The 16,953-nt window shown below is 39.6% G+C and overlaps 1 protein-coding gene across 1 annotated transcript in view; it reads left to right on the top strand.

Annotated features, from left to right (window-relative positions):
* The window catches only part of CMYA5 (cardiomyopathy associated 5), a 121,675-nt gene that overhangs the window by 87,980 nt on the left and 16,742 nt on the right, over positions 1-16,953 (top strand). Inside the window, exons 8-9 of the mRNA XM_066381687.1 lie at positions 476-622; positions 2,076-2,223. Coding sequence (XP_066237784.1) covers positions 476-622; positions 2,076-2,223 — 295 coding nt within the window. The remainder of the gene's footprint in view (positions 1-475; positions 623-2,075; positions 2,224-16,953) is intronic.

The following is a 16,953-nucleotide window of genomic DNA, read 5'->3' as shown; positions in this document are numbered from 1 at the left end:
AAAGATCATACTGAGTTACCAAAATGATTTACTGGTCTGTAAAAATGCTTTATATCATCATAAGTTTAGGAAAAATGAGGTTGTCCTATTTTATAACATACTCCTAATATATTGGCATTGCTTCTCAGGAATTACCTTGAGAAAGGATTACTGAGATTTAAACTAACATGAACTCTGCAATTTTAATATTTGCTGTTGAAATTTTACTTTAATTGTAGCATATGAAGCTCAGAATCTTACTAATATGCTATAATTTTTTGACAGATATCCACAAGTAATACTATGTCATTCTAAAGATCCCTTTTCAGAATGTTACTGCTTTCTTATATATTCTAAGGTGATAGCTATCACATATCTGTAAACTTAGTGGTTTGGATTTTTAACTGAAAAAAGTCATAGATAATTTTTCCAATAACTTTAACTTTTAACTAACTTTGAAAGACACCCTAAAGCTTATGATTGTGTTTTATGCTAGATTTGGTAGAAGAATACAGAGTTACAGTGAAAGAAAGCTACTGCATTTTTGAAGATTTGGAACCTGACCGATTCTATCAAGTATGGGTAATGGCTGTGAACTTCACTGGATGTAGCCTGCCTAGCGAAAGGGTAATTTTTAGAACAGGTAAGGAGATGTTAAGGCGGTGTTAGGAGGCACTCAGTTTTTCACAGACTATTAAGATCAACCCATAATCATTTAGTAAGCACCTATTGTATGCTGGGTGTTGAGTAATGCTGGGTATACAACAATGAATAAGGCTGAGTTCCTGTTCTCAAGAAGCTCATAATCAAGTGGGACAGATACAAAACATGATTCTAAAGAATTAGATGATCCAGTTATACACAGATAATTACGAGAATGTTCCAGAGGGCTATCAGAAATAGCCTGGGTTATGGGCAGAATCAGAAATGGCTTCCTAGAACTGATGCCTGGATAAACTTTAAGGAAGTAAAGTGTTAACAGAATGGATCCCATTTGAAGAAATTCTATGAACAGTAGCATTCAGGTAAGAAAGAGCGTGGAGTGTGCAGGACACAAAAATAAGTTTGATATTTGTTATCTTCTTGACTTCAGAACAAAGAGGAAAGGCATGAGGTAAGAAAGACTAGTTAGTGTGTACAGAGTTCATGATTGCTAAGGTAAGAAGCTTAGGCTTTATCTATCATGTGGATGCTAGGAGACCCCAAAAGGTTTTTTAGCAATGGTATTAGCTAAGAATACATTCTCATGAGGGATTCTTTTCACAAGGGGCTGAAGCTGGTGTAGCATAAACCAAGTTTGAATTGCCTTAAAGATAATTGTAACTACCTCAGGGGATTAAATGACTTCCTACAGTTTTATAATTTCTTCTTGCCTTTTTTTTTTTTTTTTTTTTTTTACAGAGACAAAGAGAGAGTCAGAGAGAGGGATAGATAGGGACAGACAGACAGGAACGAAGAGAGATGAGAAGCATCAATCATCAGTTCTTCACTGAGACACCTTAGTTGTTCATTGATTGCTTTCTCATATGTGCCTTGACCGGGGAGGAGGGGGGCTACATCCAACGGAGTAACCCCTTGCTCGAGCCAGCGACCTTGAGTCCAAGCTGGTGAGCTTTGCTCAAACCAGATGAGCCTGCACTCAAGCTGGTGACCTCGGGGTCTCAAATCTGGGTCCTCGGCATCCCAGTCCGACGCTCTATCCACTGCACCACCATCTGGTCAGCCTCTTCTTGCCTTTTGAAACAAGTATTTATTGAGCACCTATTGAAGGCAAGATTATGGCTAACTTTTGTATATAGGAAGGGGACAAAACTATTTTTATTTGCTTGTATAAGTATAAAGAAATGCAGGTAAGATTTATAGGAAGCTAATACTGGAAGCTGTTTTGAGATGGGTGAAAACTGGGTAACTTGGAAAACAAGGATGGGAGGAAGATATTTCACTATATAAAATTTTATATTTTGGGGGTTTTCAACCCAGAATGTGTTTTTTAATTAAAAATTAAAATAAAATCATAACCAAGCATTCCTCCTAGGCTTCAAAGACACAGAGCTGGCATCGATTGCTCCACAATTGACTTGATTCTCTCTCTACAGCACCCTCCACCCCTGTGATCCATGCTGAGGACTGCACAGTGTGTTGGAACATGGCCACCATCCGATGGCGGCCTGCCCACCCAGAGGTCACAGAGACTTATACTCTAGAGTATTGCAGACAGCACTCTCTAGAGGGTGACGGCCTCAGGTAAGGATTCTTCTCCATGGGGAGACCCCACTACCCCACAGAGAGAACCTGGGTTTCCAGGAACCCAACTCAGGGGCCAGAGCTAACTTCTGAGCTTATGGTCACAGAGGGAGAAAAGCTTCGTAAAATCCCATTAAGCTAATTAAATTGACTTGATTTGAAACTTCGTCATTGTTCATCAGTGAACTTCAAGTTTGTAATAAAACACATACTACAATGAAGAATAATAACTTCCTTATAAGAAAAATTACGTGAATTTTAATAAGAGAACATACTTTGTAGTATGTTTAACTTGAGTCATCAGACAGAATTGATGCATATATATATATTTTTGAATTTTTCTGAAGTTGGAAATGGGGAGGCAGTCAGACAGACTCCCACATGCGCCCGACTGGGATCCACCGGGCATGCCCACCAGGGGGCGATGCTCTGCCCATCTGGGGCATCGCTCTGTTGCAGCCAGAGCCATTCTAGCACCTGAGGCAGAGGCCACAGACCATCCTCAGCGCCTGGGCCAACTTTGCTCCAATGGAGCCTTGGCTGCGGGAAGGAAAGAGAGAGACAGAGAGGAAGGAGAGGGGGAGGGGTGGAGAGGCAGATGGGTGCTTCTCCTGTGTGCCCTGACCAGGAATCGAACCCGGGACTCCTGCACACCAGGCCGACGCTCTACCACTGAGCCAACCAGCCAGGGCCAGGATTGATGCATATTTTATGTTAACTTTAGTATAATTATTTTAGTTTTACCAGAACAGGTACCAACTAACTCAGGAAACTAATGGTGAGCTTATATACAATGTAAATATGTATTTATAATATAAAAATGTAAAATGTAAATTTTAATGTCTCTGTAATATGTTGCTAATGTTAAAGGAGGTAATTATATATATATATAATTATATATATAATTATATATATATATATATATATATATATATATATATATATATATATATATAATCACATAGATTGCCTCTCCAAGGACATGAATAATCTGGAGATTTTTGCAGGAAAAAAAATGTTAAGCTTTCTCACTCAAATTATGAAGCTAAATTTATCAATAAAGGCCTGTGCATCCAATGGGCATTTGGTAAATGTTAATTCATTTACTGAGCCTGTGTTTTCCTGACCTCCACTCCATGGCACTAGAACAACTTCATATTCCATGGTGAATATTCAGATCATTATTATTAATATATTTTGATAGAGTCATTTTCAGCTTTTTTTAAAAAAGAAAATTTGCTGAGATAAACTATTGTAGGTGTGGAATTTAGAAATAATAGTATAAAATTAGATAGCTTTCAATAAAGTATTTTATTAAGCTCTTCTTTTCATGACCAATCAACAACTATTTATTTAGTTATGATGTGAGTTTTCATACAACTGAGAGATAATTATAGTTTCTTTCAAGTGTGTGAAGACTGGCTTCACAAAATAATGATCAGAGGATGAATTCATGTTGAGTGGGGTGTGTATGGGTGGGATGCAGATATTTCAGCAGAAGTGAGAATAGAGTAAATGTTCTCTATTCTAGCTGACTGCTGGAAGCAAATAGCTGAGAACTGAACACAGGCTCAGACAGAGATGGGAAGAGGGAGGAGGCTGGAGAGTGAAAAGGAAGAGGGAGACTGGGGGAGATAGAGACAGAGACACACAGAAAGAGTATAACTGACTTTTATTGAGCATTTACTATGTGCCAAGTTGATATCCTAGATGATTTATGTATGTTGCCTTATTTAACCTTCAGAAGAACTGACAGAAAAACAGATGCTTTGAGAGGCTACTGAGGTAGTAAGTGGCAATTGTTATTCAAATTCTGCTTTGTTAGATTTCAAACTCTAAGCTGCTAACCTTTAATATTTAATGTGACTTAGGAGAGTCCTGGACCTTTCTACAAAAAAACTTCTGATGCTATGAGAACATAATGTCAGTAGTGCTTGAGTATCAGGGCCATCTCTCACACCATTCTCTACCATAAGTGAGGAAAATCCAGTTTTCTCTGAGGAATGTTCTGAAATGACTCATCCTTGTTACGGCATCAGTCCCTAGATAACATTTGCATAAATAACATCAGCACAGCTGGATTCTTAAATTGGCAGAACTCTGGAAACTCTGAGACCCAGTAGCCATGTCACTGAGGGCACTGTGATGCCATCTCATAAATGTGCCTACAAGAAGAAGGGAAAGGAGGTGGGCAGGGAAGCAGCATCCACTGGGGCCTTCAAGCATGCCAGGAACTTGCTAAATCTCATTTAACCCTCTCAACAATCCTAGGCAGAAGGAAATGATTTATGTTCATTAAGACTCAGGAAGGTTAAATGATTTGGCCAAGTTGTTAAATGATGCAGTGAGAGTTTGGAGTCATCATTCAAACTTAGACCTGTCTTATTCTTTTCATTAGTTCTAAAAGTTGTATGCTTATGCAGACCAAATTAGCATACCTCAACAGCCTCATGACTGACAGCTATTGTGTATCCTTAGTTTCCTTTGTCACATGAAAAACATAGATGTAAAGAGAGAATGCAGTACCATTCAAACCCTCTTTGATTAGTGTTTTTCCTTTCTCTAATCATTCTGGGGTCCTCAAATCAAAAACAAAACTCTATTTGGTATTAATGATGAATAATGCAATCCAAACAAGTTTTTCTATCAAAGCCAAAGAAAGAAATGACAGGTTCCATTTGTAGGGGAGCAATGACCACCCACCAGTTTCATTAAGACAAAAGTTCAGGTTATTAAAGCATAAGATTTGTCATTAATTTATTCTATTTGAGACTTTGCCAATGGGTTTGTTTTTATTTTTCTCATTAAAGGAGAGTATTTGAGAGGCTGGATAAGCAGAAGTTTATAGTAGTTATGGAACAATACAAACATCCTTTATTATTGAATAGATATAGTCCAGCAGGTTTAGAAATGAAGGTAAATACCACATGTAGAGCCTTGTTGATAGTTTGGAGCTGTGTTGAATATGGAGCTGTTTTCCAAATAGATGCTAAAAGACCTGTCAGTGCCAGAAGGTGGAATGGTATGTCCAATCAACAGCCCAGGGATGACTCTGCATGCCTGCTGGTCTGACAGTAGATAATTTTTTGAAGCAAGCAAAATTTTGTTGGCCAGAAATCACTGCACTGCTCATTTGCTAAGTCTTTTGCTGATGCACCATATAGAGTCATCCCTCATTGATTAAGAGGCCTCCATGCCTTATACCCCAGGTAGGCATCCACAAACTGAAATAATTCATCCTTAATCCAGGAGGCCCAGGGCTACAGAACTTTTTTGTATATTTTTTGGTTCTCCAATTTAAGAGTTCTGGAGGGAAGGAAAATTCTGCTCTTCTGGGACAGCCATGTGTCTTTGGTCTTTTGACCATCTGGTTCTTACAACCACTTTAAAACATTCCTTACAGTGTGTGATGGTTCAACACTCTATAAAACGTTAACTATAATATTCCTCAGTCTCTAAGATGTCAGCCATAAACACCTAGTCAGACAGTAGAATTGATAAATAAAGAACCTTAAAACTTGATCACCACAAGTCAACAAAAGCAAACAATCCCTACTTTTCCTTTCTATTAGAACCCTGTTCTTCACTTTGGTTTTCTGCTCAGTAGTGCATAATTAAAGTTATTTTATGTCTTGGAAGAAACAGCAAGCCCACTCACTTGTTGGCTCTGTGAAGGGATCATTATTGCCACCTCAGTTCCTGGGATAGTGACTAGAATGTTATAGCTACTCAGTTAATATGTGTTACTTGAATAGGTAAATATCAATTAGCATTGCACACATAATTCTGACGCCAACAAGGAAAGTTAGGCCAGTTTTGAAAATAATCTCTTATTCAAAATAGGGGGGAAGCCTGGTCTGTGGGGGTACAGTTGGTAAAGCCACTGAAGTTTCCAAATGACTTGGAGCCCTGAGGTCACTGGTTCAAAACCCTACGCTTGCCTGGTCAAGGCATATATAAGAAGCAACTATGTAGTGAAGCTTCTCGCTCCTCCCTCCCAGCCTTTCCCTCTCTCTCTCTCCTTCTCCTCTCTCTAAAATCAATAACTAAAGTCTTTTTTAAAAATAAGGAAAAAATTATGCCAGCAAAGAAAAATGGTGAATGAGTTAATTTTAGTGCTTAGATACTTAACTAGGAAACAGGACTAGTCTAATTTGTAGGCTGGAAATCTTTTCATGGGTCATTGATAGTGAAGGGCACTTGTAATCTTGTTTATTCATGGGTTATATAGCCCTTACCTAGGTTCTAGTTTCTATGCAAAAGCCCTATGTTAAACCAGATCTAAAAATTAATCCAGAGGCAACTGCAGAGAAGTAAGGGGATCAGAGATTACTTCCTTTTGATGCTACTCAGTTTGACTAGGTGAGGACTGGGACATTGTCTGTGTAGATATTCAACAAACATCTGTTTAATAAATGAATGAGTACATGAATGATAGGATTAGCCAATCTTTTGTTCTGCCAACTCTAAGTCATCTAACTGGCTGGAATTTCTAGCAGAGAGAGAGCTAGAGAGAACTAAGAGCTAAATGACTTCATATCTCTTTCTCATGCCCAATCCCTAAAAAGACAGCCTTAAAAGCTCTGTTCTGGAGTAGAAAGATAAGTAAAAAGGAAATTAGAAGGATGAGTAATATGAAAAGACACGTATGCGCACACACACACACACACACACACACACACAAACATACAGAAACACATTCATCTTCAGATCTGCATTTGTTCTCACAGTACGATGTCCTCTAGGATATTCCAATTTAAGACCAAAGGTGCTGGTTCAAGTCTTATGATGGGTGTGTAGATGGAATAAGCCTATTGTGCCCCCAAGTTCCATGACGCAGTGTCTGAAATAGCTGAGCCATCGCCTCATTCCAGAAAACACATTTGCATATTTTTGTGTGTGGGCACCAGCGGCTCATCCCAGCAGATGGCCCCTGTTGGGATGTGGGGTAGGCGGGAGTGACAATCCCTGGCTTGTGTGCGGAGGCTGAGGGAGCTCCTACTCACCCTTTCCTGTTTTTCTTTGAATGCTCTCCTCAGGCTGGGTGGGCTCAACACACTTTAAGAAATTTTCCACTGCTTGGCTGTTTCCTCAGCTGTTCTGTCTCTCCTGTGTGGAAAGAAGTCAGCAGAGCTGTGGGTGGAGGAAAACTGAGAGAAATATAGTACAGGGTTAGCTGTGTGGGCTGCATGGAGAAGCTGTGCACTGAATGGCAAATCTGAGAGTCAGTATGCCACAAAAGTAGTTGGCAGTGAACTTCTTGCTCCTCAACCCTGACCAAGGCTGTGGTGGGGAGATCCTTGAGGGGTGTTGGACTCTGGGTGCTAGGCCTGTGAGCTCACACTCCTCCCACTTCTAGCTTTGGAGGCCACCTGTAGTGGAGCAGGAGCAGAATTGTCTGTCACTGTAGGGTGTTCCAGCTGGGGCCACTTGCTGCTCCATCTGTATAATAACAACAAATAAGGATGAGTTTTCTAATAAATTTAGTGCCTGAACGAGGTAAAAACCCCAGCATTTCTTTGTTTTGTTTTGTTTTAACTTTTAACTAAGCTGAGTAACCAATGGTGACCTCTGTAACAATTGGATAAAGGGGTTGCTTCACAGGGTGACAGGAGGGTCACTGACATGATGGGGCCAAATTTCATTAAGTGATTATGAGCTCATGGCTAATCTTTATATAGTGTTGGTTTCCTGACCCAGGTTGTAACATCCCTCTGCAAGGAGCCCTTGGGAAAGTGAGTAATCAGAAGATGATTCCCTCTCCATCCCCATTGTTTTTGGCATTCAGCTTTTCCTAAGTCTTTCTTTCCAAATGATTCGGATTTAACATGATCATTTAAAATCCTGTGTACCTCCTAGTTGTATATAGTAAAACCCCAGTCATTGGAAACCCAACCTGTTCCTTTACTTCTAACTTATGTTCTGTCAATTTCCAAAAGTATTTGCATAAAGGACACAGACATAGAACCCTTACAAACAAACCTGTAAGAACAAGAGCTAAATAATGCAGGGGTGAGGAGAGTGTATCAGAAGCGCAGGTTAAGAACAGTACCTCAATGAAACATAAAATTTAAATCTGTACTTCCTGGCAGCCAAGATGGAAACAGGAGGTGTGTGTGGGGCGAAGCAAGAGGAAGAAAGAAAGGGATTACATAATTCATCTCTTTTCAAAAAGCAAGTACAACATTTCGCTAAGAGAGACAATTATATTTCTTGACAGTCAGCTCTAAGATGAATTTTTCATGCAGATCTTTATATAAGGGCTATTGAACAAGATAATAGGGATTGTCTTTAAGAGTAGTTTTACAAAAGATGGAAAAACATTCCCTATGTAACCATTTTTTAAATGGGATCTGAAAGTATAATGTTAAGTCACCGATCTGTGCAGGTAGTTCTAGGGTAGCTCCAGTAACTGTCATATATGTGGCCTTGGAGTGGTAAAGGGGAGAGGAGAGAGAGGTTCCAGAGGAATGAATGCTACTAGGCTCCTGGGATTCTCTGTCTAAAATATAAATGGTCCATTGCGGCTTTGGAGGGTAACTATAGAGAAAACAAAAATCCAGGATCCTTCTGCTGGAGCCCAGCTGCTGGCTCACTTGATTTTGCAAGAACTCTAAGCTTGAATCCCATGGTCAGCAGCATTCAGCCCTCATGCTATGTTTCTACACTAATATGAACAAATATTGATGTTTATACTATTTCATAATAATCTCATTTATCAGAAGAAAAATAGTCCTGTTTAAATATTTTTATTTTATAAAATTAAAAAGAATGAGAATCAATATATAATTTTCTTCCTAATCTTGATTTAACCAAAATTTTTCATAAACTAAAAGTTCCATATTTAAAGTTACTTAAGGTTTTTTTAATTTTTTTTTTTAATTTTTTTAATTTTTTTTTTTTTTTCATTTTTCTGAAGCTGGAAACGGGGGAGAGACAGTCAGACAGACTCCCGCATGCGCCCGACCGGTATCCACCCGGCACGCCCACCATGGGGCAACGCTCTGCCCACCAGGGGGCGATGCTCTGCCCATCCTGGGTGTCACCATGTTGCAACCAGAGCCACTCTAGCGCCTGAGGCAGAGGCCACAGAGCCATCCCCAGCGCCCGGGCCATCTTTGCTCCAATGGAGCCTTGGCTGCAGGAGGGGAAGAGAGAGACAGAGAGGAAAGCGTGGCGGAGGGGTGGAGAAGCAAATGGGCGCTTCTCCTGTGTGCCCTGGCCGGGAATCGAACCCAGGTCCTCCGCACGCTACTTAAGGTTTTATAAATGGCTTTCAACAGCTAGAATTATTTAGTTAGTGTTTTTGTATTTGATGTTGCTTTATGTTCTCATGGATTTTTCTTCTGTTTCTCCCTCTCATCCCTTCTCACCCTGCACTTCTTAAGATTATGTTTTGCAAACCAAGCTGATTGTAAAAATCAATTGGAAAGCTTTTTAAACTTTAGATTCACAGGCCTCTCTTAAGAGATCTTGCTTCAGAAGGTCTAGTGTGCCCAGGCAGGTCTGGGAAACACTCCGTTCCTGGTAGGTCTCATAGGGCCCAGCAGTGTGCTCTGTTCACAATTCACATTAAATGGTGTTGACCAACTGGCTGAATGTTGGTGCTGCCAACAGGAATGCCAGTAAGAGCCCACTGTGTTTTTTAAAAACAATTTTTACTTGGCCATCTGTTGTGTACTGCTGTGACTGCAATCTCCTAAGCTGCTTCCAGGAAGCACAGCCCTGGATCCGTCCATATTGTTTGTACACAGGCTGCCCCCTTCCTCCGGGAAAAATATGCTGAGATCCAGGTGTTAGACAGGGCAACAACGGCCACTCCTCATGTGATGAGCCCCTCAGGTTTCCTTAAATAAGCACATTCACATCCCTTCCTTCCATTCCACAAGAATTGTGGAACTATCAAAATTTAGAGAAACTACTTTACCAAGTTCAAATTAATGTGCATTCTGCTAACATAGTTAACTCCTGAACTCCTGAGCTTATAATATCGTTCTAAAAAATAAATTATTTAATTAATTTTGGATAGATGAGGTACGAATTTAAAAGATACAAAAGGGAATGCAGTGAAAATTAAGGCCCCTTCTACCTATACTTCACCTACTCAGTGCTCCTCGCCAGAGACAATTGCTAGTACCTGACTCTTACTCATCCTTTCAGATAGTCTGTGCACATACAAGTATCAATATTTTTTCAACATACTAGATATTTCTAACACCTTGCTTTTCTTGTTTAAAAATAGTTTTTGGTTTGTGTCCCATGTCAGTACCTATAGAATGGCCTCATTTTGAAAACAATTCCATTCTATTCTATTTTAAGAATATTATTAAACTTACTTTACCAGTAAGGAGGTATTCTTGTTGTTTTTATTCTCTTCCTATCACAAACAATGCTGCAGAAAAAAACTTGTGCATATTATCATTTCACATTTGTCCAAGAATGTCTTCAGTAGCAATTCCTAGAAGTAGAATGACTGGGTAAAAGCTATTACATTTACCCTGGCTGGTTCTAAAGCGCAGGAGTTTCCAGTTCTATCCCTGGTTAGGGCCCAGACAGGAACAGATTGATGTTCCTTTCTCTTTCTCTCTCTCTTCCTTCCTCTCTCACTAAAATCCATACATAAAAATTGGTTTTAAAAAAGTTGTGTACAACTTGAATTTTGATAGTTATTATCAAACTGTCTCCATGGAGTCTGCTGGTGTGGGTAGTCTAGCTAAGCAGCACATAAGAGTGCTTGGCACTTCATACCCCTGTCTGCAGGGGGTGTGATCAAACTTTTGGTCATTGACTATTTAGTAGGCAGAAAATAGATTCTTCTTATACTTTAACTGTGTGTATCTATTAATAGGTTGAACATTTTTTCATATGTTTTGGAGCTATGTACTTCCTTTTGATGAATGTTCAAATTCTTTTTTTAAAATTTTTTATTTATTCATTTTTTAGAGAGGAGAGGGTGAGACAGAGAGAGAGAGAGAGAGAGAGAGAGAGAGAGAGAGAGAGAGAGAGAGGAGAGACAGAGAGAGAGAAGGGAGGAGGAGCTGGAAGCATCAACTCCCATATGTGCCTTGACCAGGCAAGCCCAGGGTTTCGAACCAGCAACCTCAGCATTTCTAGGTCGATGCTTTATCCACTGCGCCACCACAGGTCAGGCGAATGTTCAAATTCTTGACACATTTTATCCTCTTGAATTGTAGTATTTTTTTCTTTTTGATTTGGAAAGGCACTTTGCTTTTTAAAGAACATTAGCTCTCATCTATGATATGAGTTGCAAATACTTCCCATGAATATTTTGTAATGCTAATTTAGTTGATTTTTAAATTATTTTTATTTTTCTGAACTGAAAAATGGGGAGGCAGAGAGACAGAACTCCCGCATGCGCCTGACCGGGATTCGCCCAGCATGCCCACCACTAGGGGGTGATGCTCTGCCCATCTGGGGCATTGCTCATTGCAAGTGAAGCCATTCTAGCGCCTGAGGCAGAGGCCATGGAGCCATCCTCAGTGCCTGGACCAACTTTGCTCCAACGGAGCCTTGGCTTCAAGAGGGGAAGACAGAGATAGAGAGAAAGGAGAGGAGGGAGGGTAGAGAAGCTTCTTCTGTGTGCCCTGGCTAGGAATCAAACCTGAATTTTCCACACACCAGGCTGACACTCTACCTCTGAGCCAACCAGACAGGGTCTAATTTAGTTGAATTTATACATTTCTTTTTAAAATAGCTTTTAATTTTCTAAACTAAAAACTTAAACATTTAAAACATTTTTGAATCCTCATATCTCCTTATGTTTTTTTGTAGTATCTAATTATTCTGTTTTAAAAAACTCAGTTTTTATAATCTGGAATTTATTTTAGCAGAAAGTATAAAGTAGAGAATCCAACGTTATTTTATTTTTCTGGTAGGGCTAGCCAGCTGTCCCAGCAGGAGAACCCATTATTCCCCTTCTGATGTGAAATGCTTCCCTTATTATATACTTTCTACTGGCTCTGTTCCCGACCATTATAACCTGTTTCATCAATCTATTTATGCCCTAGTACTCTACTGTTTTCATTATTATCATTTTATAATTTAGAATTCCTAGAGGGTTAAGTTGCCCTTTTATGACTTTTTCCCCCTATTTCCTAGTTGATTTTTAAATATATTCTTTAGAATCATATTGTGATTATAAATCTGGGACCTCCCTGCCACTGAAAATTTGGTATTTAAAGATTATGTTAAATTGATGGGTTAACTTAGGGAGAATTGAAATTTTGATGTTGTACTTTCCTATCTGAGAACTGATATGCCTTCCCTTTATTCAAGATGTTTGTGCGTTTCCCCTCAGTAACATCTTTAAAATTGTTTTTCATATAAATCTTAAGCATTTTTATTATATCTGCCTCTACTCCATTTTTAATACATGTATACTTGACATATAATATATATATATATTTTTATAATTTTATTTTTTTAATGGGGTGACATCAATAAAACAGGATACATATATTCAAAGAAAACATGTTCAGGTTATCTTGTCATTCAATTATGTTGCATACCCATCACCCAAAGTCAGATTGTCCTCTGTCACCTTCTATCTAGTTTTCTTTGTGCCCCTCCCCCTACCCTTTCTCTCTCCCTCTCCCCCCTCCCCCAGTAACCACCACACTCTTATCAATGTCTCTTAATCTCACTTTTATGTCCCACCTACGTATGGAATAATGCAGTTCCTGGTTTTTTCTGATTTACTTATTTCACTTTGTATAATCTTATCAAGATCCCACCATTTTGCTGTAAATGATCCAATGTCATCATTTCTTATGGCTGAGTAGTACTCCATAGTGCAGGGGTCCCCAAACTATGGCCCGCAGGCTGCATGCGGCCCCCTGAGGCCATTTATCTGGCCCCCCGCCGCACTTCTGGAAGGGGCACCTCTTTCATTGGTGGTCAGTGAGAGGAGCATAGTTCCCATTGAAATACTGGTCAGTTTGTTGACTTAAATTTACTTGTTCTTTATTTTAAATATTGTATTTGTTCCCGTTTTATTTTTTACTTTAAAATAGGGTATGTGCAGTGTGCATAGGGATTTGTTCATAGCTTTTTTTATAGACCGGCCCTCCAACAGTCTGAGAGACAGTGAACTGGCCCCCTGTGTAAAAAGTATGGGGACCCCTGCCATAGTGTATATGTACCACATCTTCTTTATCCAGTCATCTATTGATGGGCTTTTTGTTTGTTTCCATGTCCTGGCCACTGTGAACAATGCTGCAATGAACATGGGGCTGCATGTGTCTTTACGTATCAATGTTTCTGAGTTTTGGGGGTATATACCCAGTAGAGGGATTGCTGGGTCATAAGGTAGTTCTATTTTCAGTTTTTTGAGGAACCACCATACTTTCTTCCATAATGGTTGTACTACTTTACATTCCCACGAACAGTGAATTAGGGTTCCTTTTTCTCCACAGCCTCTCCAACATTTGCTATTACCTGTCTTGTTGGTAATAGCTAATCTAACAGTTGTGAGGTGGTATCTCATTGCAGTTTTGATTTGCATTTCTCTAATAACTAAAGAAGATGAGCATCTTTTCATATATCTGCTGGCCATTTGTATTTCTTCCTGGGAGAAGTGTCTGTTCATGTCCTCTTCCCATTTTTTATGGGATTGTTTGTTTGTTTGTTGTTGAGTTTTATGAGTTCTTTGTATATTTTGGATATTAGGTCCTTATCTAAGCTGTTGTTTGAAAATATCATTTCCCATTTAGTTGGCTGTCTGTTTATTTTGTTATCAGTTTCTCTTGCTGAGCACAAACTTCTTAGTCTGATGTAGTCCCATTCATTAATTTTTGCCTTCACTTCTCTTGACTTTGGAGTCAAATTCATAAAATGCTCTTTAAAACCCAGGTCCATGAGTTTAGTACCTATGTCTTCTTCTATGTACTTTATTGTTTCAGGTCTTATGTTTAGATCTTTGATCCATTTTGAGTTAATTTCAGTACAGGGGGAAAAAATGTAGTCCAGTTTCATTCTTTTGCATGTGGCTTTTCAGTTTTCCCAGCAACATTTGTTGAAGAGGCTTTCTTTTCTCCATTGTGTGTTGTTGCCCCTTTATCAAAAATTATTTGACTATATATATGTGGTTTTATTTCTGGTTCTATTCTGTTCCATTGGTCTGAGTGTCTATTTTTCTGCCAATACCATGCTGTTTTGATTGTTGTGGCCCTATAATATAGTTTGAAGTCAGGTATTGTAATGCCCCCAGCTTCATTCTTTTTCTTTAGGATTGCTTTGGCTATCCTAGAATTTCTGTTTTAAATTCTGTCATTTAACTCCAAGGTTTCCAATGTATTAAATTTTTTCTCCATAGATTTTTCCTCATCTATCTGTGTTACCTCTCTTTCTTTTGTATCCATGATATTCGATTTTCTCTTCCTTAATGGCATCTGAGGGTGGTTTTGTTGATAGTATTAATGAGATTTAATAAAGAATAAAAAGTTAAAAAAATAAAAATAAAAAATAGAAGAGTATTTTTGAAAAAAATAAAAATTAAAAAAAAATAAAAGAAAAAAAAGGAAATTATTCCCTCCCCCCCTTTTTTTTTCTCCTCTCCTGTCCCCTCTTTTTTGAGAAAGTTTTGTGGTGAACTGTGCGTTATATTGTACTAAGTAGAACAAACAATGCCTGTAATGGAGGGCCTGAATTGGGGAGAAGTAAGAAGGGGGCAAAAAAAGAGGGAATGGACCCACAAAACACAAATAAGGAAAAAATTTGGGTGAAGAATAAAATGATTTGCTTTTAGGTGTTGGTTTACTAAGAGATATGATGAAAGGAATAAGAGGGGAACAGGAAAATGTGGAAAATGATAAAATTACTATTGTATTTAGTGGAACAAGAACTAGATAAAATGGAGAGCCAGGGATGGGAGCAATGCTAGTGAGTTAAAAAAGTGAAGTAAAAACCCCCCAAAATGCCAAAAACATAAGTTTGAGTCCCAGATAATTTGTTCTTTATTGAGGATTAAATGAGAGGAGATGTAAAGGAGAAAAGAAGAAACTAATATAGAGGGAGAAAAGAAAGAGAGAGAGAGAAAAAAGAGGGAACTACTAAAAGGAAAAAAGAAAAAAGAGGAGAGAGAGAGAGAGAGAGTTAAGGGTTTTGGAGTGCATCCCTCATAGAGAGAAAGGAAGAGGAAAGAAAAGATAACGGGAGATGCAACACTTATGGGTAGTGTAGTTCAAGGAGAAGAGAGAGTAAGACCGGCAGAGAATTAAACGACCAAATTGGAGGAGGAAAAAAAAAAAAGAATGAAGATAAGAGAAACAAATGAACAAATATAATAAAATGGAATAGGTTATAAAGTCTGTGGATTATTTTTGATTTTGAGAGGTTATCTTCTTGCTTTTTCTTTTCTCTCCCTCTTCCTGGTCGGTGACTGGACCTCGGGTTCTGCCCCTTTGGCATGCTCAGGTAGAGGTTTGCAGTTGATAAGTCTCTATGGCGATGTCATGTATTGGGCTTCAGTCTTGTTGGCAGTCGAGACTCATTAGCATTTGCAGGCTCCGACAGTGAGAGAGTCCGTGTTCCTGGAGCCTCTCTCCTAGTCTTTCCTTCCTCAATTAGTAGCCTGATGATCCAGCTATGGGGTTGCTGCTGCCTCTGCCTGGATAGTAAGAGGCTCAAAGAGCTGGCAACTCCCCACTCTATTCCATTCAGCACAGGGCTCTGGGTAAGGCTCAGTCAGTCAGAGCTGCTAGCATAATCAGGCGGGGCTTCCACCCACTCAAAGACCTCTGGCTCTGCCACTCTGTCTGGTAACACGGGCGGGTGGGCGCCCACTCCCAGCGTCCTCGGAGGAATCTCTCGCTCACTCTCTGTGCGCGCAGACCAGGATATCAGGCTGGCAGTCTCACCCTCTGAGAGAAACCCCCGCCCGCACAGAAAAGCTCCAGCATTGGAATTGGCTCTCACTCCCTCCCTGTGTGTGGCTTTTTCAGGATGTTGGGGCAGCCTGAGATTCCGCTGTTGGCCCACACAAAGGCCCCTGACTCTGCCTCTCTGTGGGGTAACACGGGCGTGCACTCCTGGGGCTTTCGGAGGAATCGCTCACCCACTATCTGCATGCGCCGACCAGGAGATCGGGGAAAATGGCTGCCCCACTTGTCTTTCTTTGTGTGGGTTTGGCAGGAGCGTTAGCTTGTATTGACTGGGTTGCCACAGTCACAGTTTTTCCTCGGCTTGGATCTCCGTGCCACAGCCTGGTTCGGCCGTTTGTGCCGCGGCCTGGATATATTCACCCCCTTTGCCCACCTTAGTTTCTATATTCTCAGTTCCCAGTGAAAGCAGCCCTATTTAGGTTAGTGAGGAAGGCGGAGCATTTCTTACTCCCTATTTCCTTCGGGGTTTGATTATATATTTAGCCAATTTTTCGCTTGACAATACCTTCAGGTGTATTGTAGACCATCTGGAGGCTCCAAGGATTGGTTTTTCTCTTTCTGATTGAAGATCTTGTTGAGTTTTTGGGGAGATTTATCGGTATCGCTTCCTACCGTGCCATTACTCTGACGTCATCTCATACAATATATTTTGTATAATATAATACTAAAGGTATATATTTATAGTTTCAGGTATACAGCATAATGATTCAACATTTGTATACTTTGTTAAGTGGTCACCATGATAAGTCTAATAACCATATGTCACTGTCCAAAGTTCTTACGGCATTGTCTACATCCTCTGTGTTGTACATTATATCATTTATTTATT

The sequence above is a fragment of the Saccopteryx leptura genome, chromosome 4 (genome assembly GCF_036850995.1).
Source record: "Saccopteryx leptura isolate mSacLep1 chromosome 4, mSacLep1_pri_phased_curated, whole genome shotgun sequence".
In the NCBI taxonomy this organism is placed as follows: Eukaryota; Metazoa; Chordata; class Mammalia; order Chiroptera; family Emballonuridae; genus Saccopteryx; species Saccopteryx leptura.
Note: the sequence above shows the minus strand (reverse complement) of the source record. Positions and strands in the feature narration are given on the sequence as shown.